This window comes from Opisthorchis viverrini (assembly GCF_000715545.1).
Source record: "Opisthorchis viverrini unplaced genomic scaffold opera_v5_9, whole genome shotgun sequence".
In the NCBI taxonomy this organism is placed as follows: domain Eukaryota; kingdom Metazoa; phylum Platyhelminthes; class Trematoda; order Opisthorchiida; family Opisthorchiidae; genus Opisthorchis; species Opisthorchis viverrini.
In genome coordinates, this window is record NW_008751665.1 from 1,929,319 (window position 1) to 1,937,223 (window position 7,905).

A 7,905-nucleotide genomic window follows, 5' to 3' on the forward strand; every position below is an offset into this window, starting at 1 on the left:
TAATCAGGATTAAATAAACTGGCTCATGGGATTTCGAGGTCTTGTGTGATCTCAAAAATGCTGGGGCACGGTTCGCATCGACCCAACAGTTTTCCTTTCACTTGTTTACGATAGGCACGGAGATTTGCTTCAATTCAGCCTGAATAATGGACCAATGTAAACGTTCCTTGTCTAACGTCCCGACCAATGGGGTGTCAGCGGTACATTGATTGGTCGGACACACACAAGACGCATCAAGCCCCGCAAGTCACGCCAAATGCTACCCAATGTTCCGTAAGGCCCTACGGTACTCTCGCTCGTGTGTTTTACTCTGTGTGATTCTCCTCGCCTTTTACGTGGTGTTATTCAGCTTCTCTACTCTCCGTGGACAGTATTCAGCGGATACGGGTGCAACAATTTCTCAGGAAACTCATGCTCTGGTAGGAGAATACAAGCAAAAATGCCAGTGTCCTTCAGTGAAAATCTGGCCACAGGGATATGTTCATCTTCCCCAATTACCCGTGTGTAAACTGATCGATTCTGAACAAGAGGATGTCTGGGTGGAGCAGGGTGTTCTGCGAATTCACAAACCAATCGGGGGGAACAAATCTAGACGAATTTGCTCCGTATTTCCCATAATTCGCATGGATGATTTCATCTCAGTTTACGGTGAAGGAGTGGATGACGTCTCGGATCACACTAAACTTCCTTGGCCAATGGTAATGGTCCTTTGTCAACCACGGGAAAACCTAGAAGTTAAACGTAGTGTGTCTTGGGATGAAAGCGCGTTCAAGGATCAATCACGGCATTTCATCTGTGGTTCTCATCCCCCACAAAAGTTACCACCCCCAACTATTTTGAAGAATCAAACCCCCGGCTACAATATTTTACTTCTCGGTTTAGATTCTGTGTCTCATTCAGCTGCACTGCGCCATTTGCCAAAAACCATGCATATGCTAGAAACCAACCCGAACGCAGTGACCATGCAATTGTACAACGTGGTCGGGGACGGGACAACCACCAACCTATTAGCCTTGCTCACTGGGTACTTTGAAGACGAGCTCCCAGAATCGAGGAGATCTCGTGTGACCAGCAGCCATAACACGACTGTTGTGGACAAATACCCTTGGATATGGAATACCTTTTCTCAGGTGGGCGGTTATGCTACTCACTATATCGAAGATAGCCCCAAATGGGGGACATTTCAATACCGCCTAATTGGATTCGGGGTGGAAAAGACGCCTACGCATAGCTATGGACGTCCTTGTGTGCTGGCTGCCGACAAAGAACACGGAAAGCGATTGGGATGTATAAACTCAAGGTGAGTTTGTTGTATGTTTGACACCTCTCCAGTTTCCTAAGCATCTGTTGTGCCATGTACTAGGGGACGTGAAAATGCCATGGTATATCAACTTCAGCATGGCAAATAAGGCGGTCAGTAAAACCACTGAGGGTACTGTGATTTGACTGGTTCAGAAATGATATCGCTTTAGAGAACAGTGGAAAAAAGACCACGCAATTTTGTTTAGAATAGTAGTCTGTTTGCAGTGTGTCTGAAGCGGCCTTTCTTCACAACCTTATGTCAGTATCACTTCGAAAGATTCTTTTAAAAAAAACGCTGTAGTTTTCTCATACGATGGGATTCGACACACCGACGGAGATCAAAGGTACGACTGCTTCCTATGTCCGCGGGTTACCGCTTCGTATGACCTCACACGCACCAATGGGAAACTGCGCGTCCATCACGGGGGCGGTGGCGTGATCGATTGTTTCAAGGTCATCTGAGCACTGCAAGGGCTCATATGAAAAAACTGCGGTTGAAGCGTTTGTGCTGATTGGATTGGTTCGAGTAACCCAGCTACCTTAATCCCTGAAATTGTGGTACCTGCTTATGTGATGCAGATGGCAACCACCGCAGAAAAAAACTATGACCGGCCGCACGGGAGCTGTGCCTAAGATATTGTGACATACAAGCGAATCAACTTAACAAATAGTGTCATCTGCTGACAACTATTTTGGGCCAGTCGGTAGACGTCACCGAAGGCGATCACACATACGCACGCACATACTGTCCACAAGCAGAATGGACCTGGTCGACCGATGGAGAACTGTCAGTCAGTTTGTCAGTAGGAGAGGGTCACAATCAGATGTCCATGCAGACTGACACTCGCATCTTCTGACTGTGTGAGACAGAACCGATTATTACTTGAAAGCTCAATTGTGGCCTAAACATCAAAAGCGGTCCATAATAAAATGCTGAGCGTTTCGTTCTTTTGTTGCTTTCATTAGTGAAACTAGTGCGAGGATAAAGGCTGGGTTGCAAACTAATTGGTCACTAATAGAAGACTGAAACTAGTAAAGACAGCCCCGCCGGGTTGTACTCATCTTCAACCGAGTGTGTCGCGCACTGTTCGCTGCATGTTTCGGTTGGAGCGGTACTTTAGATCCTAGCCTACTTACAAGGTTGCTGAAAGCTCTTTAAAAGCGCGCTGCCAATCTTATCCTTCTTAGGACCACATTGTAGATAGGTGTATATATGCACTGATTTGCGAATTACCTTGGAGTTAACAGGACACCCAGCTGAATGCAAGGTGAATTTCCTCAACTGGTTTTATGGCAGAACTGTTGCTATATATGTATATATATCGTTGGAGTGAAATTCATACTATCCCCCTTGTGTTTTCCTTCGTAAAAACCGTTAATCTGTAGCATCCTTTCGGTACCTAACTGCCATGACACCCGAAGGTTGCACGAGGGCAGGGATAATACCAGGTTGCCCAAGTCTAGACAGAGGAAGTCGAGAGGCGGAGGTCGGGTTCGAACCACACAAAGTCAATCACAAGGTTTACGAAAATTCGGTTCCGCTTGTCCAGGGTCTCTTATAGACGAGGAATTCAGATGAATCCCTTCAAATGTGTCCCTAGTTAACCAAACTAATTTGCGAATGAGCGCCTATTAGCACGTACTTTCTGATTTCAAGTGCAGAAGAGGATTGATGAGAATTCAAGGACTAAACCTAACTGGGAGGGTGAAATCAACAGTTTGCTGTTATGAGTGGGGTCATACGAAAGGAAATTCTTTTCGAAAACTCTGACTGTTATTTATTTTATACCGATCAGTTTCAGAGGACGGTGCTCTGGAGTTGTGGTCACTGGCCCAATGCTAAATGCGTGATATCATTGTTCAGTACTGACAAACGTTCAGGTTTTAACGTTTTTTCTTATCCCAACATTCGTGTAACCAACACAAAATGTGCACCCATGTTACTGTCTTCGCTAGTATTTTCAGTTGTTTTGCTTGGTGACGCGACACTTGGTCACCTCAGCTGAATTAAACAGTAGCTAGCGAAATGCACTCATTTGCAAACAAATTTGGTTTTGCGAGAGACTCACCTGCAACCCAGCCTAATCTCTCGTTTGTGATGTTAGTGCATTAAGAATACACATGTATCGCGCTATCTCGAATACCGTAGCAAATGAAACATGAGGCGGCCTGGTGCAGCATATTCAGTTGCCTGGAAATATCACAAGCGAGAGATTCAGCTGGGTTCCAGGTGAGTCTCCTGCAATACCAAATTTGTTTGCAAATGAGTGTACTTCGCCAGTTCCGTGCACTTTGGTTTGAAGTAGAACATGAGGTTGACGAAAACTCGGGGACTGCGCCTACATGATGAGCCCCAAGAAGGGCAAAACCGGTCGTGTGCTGTCGACGGATTTTCAGCAACCTTATGAGTAATGCATTACGACCAAACAGCAGCTGGTTTTTAATTATAAAACCACCCAATCAGTGTATGTTCAACTCATTGTAATCACCTCCAAACTTCTTTCTGAACGCTTCGATCGACAGGGTGTGTCAAGTTTTCCCAGCATGGTTTCGAGCAGCAGTTCAGGAGATATTGTTATTCGTCGTGAATTCAAACAAACCTCTAAAACGATGGAAATCAATAATGTCTCGTAGGCAGCGATTAAGACCAGGTGCAGCTGTTTTGACAGGTTCATCTAACAGGAAAAAACGGGCAATATAAATATCCTAGTTTTGGGTTTTCCCTCTCTCATAAATACGGACTACCCACGATAAAAGTAGACTGAAGCATATGAAATCCCTACAGAAACCAAACGTTTTGTAGCCCCGGAAAGACTTGTTTTGACACGAATTCCTAAATATCACTTTCAACTAGGGGTAGTACAATATATAGAGCTTCCTGGTAACATTGTAAACAAACTAATGGTAAACTGATGTAAACTGACACGTTACTTTTATTACTGTCAGTGGTTCAGCAACTTTCAATGCACATATCGACGATCAGTTCTATGTTTCAGCGAAATGCACTCACTTGCAAACAAAGTTGGTTATAATGGAAGAATCCACGGTAGAGTTCTAGTCTATCATATTATTTCTGACATTCGGTCGATGGAAATAAGGGTGCAACGCCCAGCCGATGGAAGACGAAGCTGCTAACGTGTTGTCGATAAGTTTTCAGCAACCTTATAAGTAGTATGTCATGTGAGGAATTCTGCGTTTTGTTGTAATATCGTCCAAGTAACCGGAACACAAACGAATCGATTCTCAGTTTTTGCACACAACACTTAATCCAGGTATTCTACCATTCCAACTTGTCAAAACACTCTCAAATCATCGTTTCAAGATTTCATAGAAATTTTGCACATCGAGGTAGTCCGAAAATCGTTCGAGCACAGTACGAACTAAAAAGACATTCAGCTAACACAAACGAGAAGTATTCTAGTATATCTTGCTACACCAACCGGTTGGTTGCATCGAATATGAACTCCGTGCGCTGAATATCTGTGATCTTACAGGAGCGATTCCTAAATCTGTTGACTAATTATATTCTTTGAGGGCGATGCGTGTCTTTTTCGGGTTGCAACACAGAATAAGCCAGTTATCACAGTGTTGTATCGTGGGTGGCCGTCTATGGGTTACCGCCTGCACTGAGCCTGCCAGACTACGCGATAGGGAGAAGACAGAGAACTCGGGACACGGCTGTATTGTCAGGATGACTAAATGGCCAACTATGGTCGTTCACTTGTCCGCTCCGTAAAGCCAGTGGCGATGTTCCGGTCGTGAACACTGTCAGGCCCACTACGCTGGTCGTATGTTGCTAAGCCGTGGTTGGTGCGACCCTCCAACTCACCTGCTTTCCGGACATGTCGTACCGATGGTGACCTTGGGAATGGGTTACTGTTATAACTTGCTGGACGGTAGTGCAACTCTGTGTCGGTCCCTTGGCTTCCTGCTCCGCCCACTATGGTATAGCAAAAGGCACGGTAGCTGTACACAGCCCTTTATGGAGACAAAGGAAAATCAGTACAACTGTTTATATATAGGGTAGTCACAGAGTGTTCCACAAGGTCGTGCCAGAATGTCCGTGAGGGGGCGAGAACCGTCGAGTCAAGGTGCTTGACTCGGATTGGCTGGCATTCTGACCAATCAGGGCATGCCTTGCTAAGCCGTGGTTGGTGGGAGCCTCCAACTCACCTGCTTTCTGGACATGTCGTACCGATGGGAATGCGTTACTCTCCGCACATGTGCTTTTTTCCTGTCTGGGCGCGTCCTGACACACAGGATCTAGGATCTGACAATATTCAGACGCTGTTTTCCTCCTTGTATTGCTTTTGGCGGGATTTTCGTATACTCCCGCTGACCGCTTTGTACAACGAAATCAGCCGAAACTTTCAGCGTGCCCCTCATCAAGTTGCTGAGACTGATGACAACATCATGCTCGTATTGGGATCTTCTGGCCTAGCAAAGTTAAAAAACGCATGGATTATGCGGTGCTATCACTGTAGTCCTTCAACTTCAAACAACAAAAATATCGGTTTGAACTTCCAAGTGGGAAAGGCGTTCGATAATGCCTTAGCAACCAAACGACTGGACAGATATTTACGGAAGTTTAGCAGTGGAAACGAAACTCCTCACGGTAGAAAGCTGTGACCCATTACGTATGGATCTAATCAGTAAGAAGAGATATTAACAGGGAACAATTAAGAATATTGGATATGTTCACCCAAAATCGATAACCTGCAATAGCGTTGGCGTAGAAAATTCGTTCTTAAAAAGGGATGACTATACATTGGTAATGAACACTGAAGGTTTACCGGTAATCAGCTGGATCTGTCAGGACCAGGAGAGTTGCGGAGGATAAAAATTTCATGAATATGAGTCTAGATCCAAGTTCCGGACGGATCAGCGGTTAGGACGCGAACTAATTGACCGGGAATCGAACCCGATCTCGGCATATCAACTGGACTCGGGCAACCTGACACTATCTCAGGCCTCGCGCTTCCTTCGGGTGGTATGGTAGTTGTGCAGTAAAATGATGTTACAGCTGTTATCATTATTTTTAAGTTTAAGTTTAGCTTCATAAACTTCCCAGCGCGAACCGTAGGAAATGTGGGATGCATCAATGGTTAGAGACAGTGTTAGATGCGGTGCAGTTGCGCCTGGCGCTCATACATCCAGTATACTGCCTTTAATGCATAGTTCCCCTCCCAATCCACTGAAGCCCCTGTATTGACGCACCAGTTATATCGGCTTCTGCCTCCAATGTAAAGCTGTCTACCAACCTCCCAAAATCATCGGCGAACGAAGGTGTAACCTCCAGAACCATTGTACGGCAAGTATGCGGTTCTTACAGCTGAGGATTTTCGTTTGTTTAGCTGGATAATTTAATAAAACGGAGCAGTGTCGCACAAAGGAGACTCGGTGACTAAGCTTGCACAAAAATGTGCTTAGATAAAAAACCTTTGGAAAGAGGTGTTAACCATCGGTTGTTCCAAACATCAGCTGCATTACTTTCGGTTTTCGTGCCAGTATAACTGATCTCGAACACTGGGGTCACGTGACGGCACAAGGGCGATACGTTAGAGATAGCAGCGTGCCGGTAGTCTAGACAATGATCCGAACTAAGCCGTGCCGTAGACGAGGACGAGTTTTACTCCTAACTTTGGAACAGACTTCATCTTAACAGTCTGCTGGAATGTTCACAGAATCACGAGCTCTGAAAATAAGCGTGGAAAGCGCAGGAACTGACTTTCCATAAGCAAAAGGCTAAGTTTCATATGAGAGTTCCATATGGAGGTCTTTCCAGAAATATCAACAGCAACAACAACAACAAAATGAAGTCCAAGTTGGACCGACGTGTATTTTTTTATGTATAAATGTTTTCAGTCAGCCTAGCTTGTCTCATTCTCCCAAGTTTTTGTTTAATGTTGGGCTATTCGTGAGTGGGACGGGATGACCCAAGAGGTAAGAGCGCGAATTCACTGTTCAGTCAGCTTGTCTCATTCTCCCAAGTTTTTGTTTAATGTTGGGCTATTCGTGAGTGGGACGGGATGACCCAAGAGGTAAGAGCGCGACGCGAATGACCGGAAGGTCCGTGGTTCGAATCCTACATCCGCCTCTCGACTTCCCCTGTCTAGGCTTAGGCAACCTGGCAGTATCCCAGCCCTCGCGCTTCCTTCGGGTAGCATAGCAGCTAGGCACCGGAAGGGTTCTACAGCTGATCACTTTCTTCTTTTCTATTCGAGAGTGGCGTTCATAGTGGCTTCTGGGCTTTGATGTTCCACCGTTGGCCATTTCGATGCGCAACCGAAACCGACTATAGTTACCGGTGAGGGAGCGTGATACGGTGATGAGGTCGATCACACGCTGGATACGTAACTACAAAGAGAATTGCTCCATGCCATTGTCTACCTCACTTCAGTATCTCCCCGCTGAAGTATCCACTGAGCAGTTGCGGTATTCATTACTATGACATATAGGTCAAATGAGACGTCCGCCGGTTCGTCAGTCAAAATCTTGGGGATGAGATGGCTAACTCATTTGCGCAAGCCATTTGCGTTCGCGGACTCAGAAGTTGGGACACAAATCCTGACGAGATTGACATGATTTTTCGGCGCTTTGAAA

At 45.5% G+C, this 7,905-nt stretch overlaps 1 protein-coding gene across 1 annotated transcript in view; it reads left to right on the plus strand.

Annotated features, from left to right (window-relative positions):
- Window positions 1-266: 266 nt before the first annotated feature.
- The window catches only part of T265_00886 (hypothetical protein), a gene marked incomplete at both ends in the record, with an annotated part of 54,146 nt that continues 46,507 nt past the window's right edge, over window positions 267-7,905 (plus strand). Inside the window, one exon of the mRNA XM_009164781.1 lies at window positions 267-1,300. Within this exon, the coding sequence (XP_009163045.1) occupies window positions 267-1,300 (1,034 nt within the window). The remainder of the gene's footprint in view (window positions 1,301-7,905) is intronic.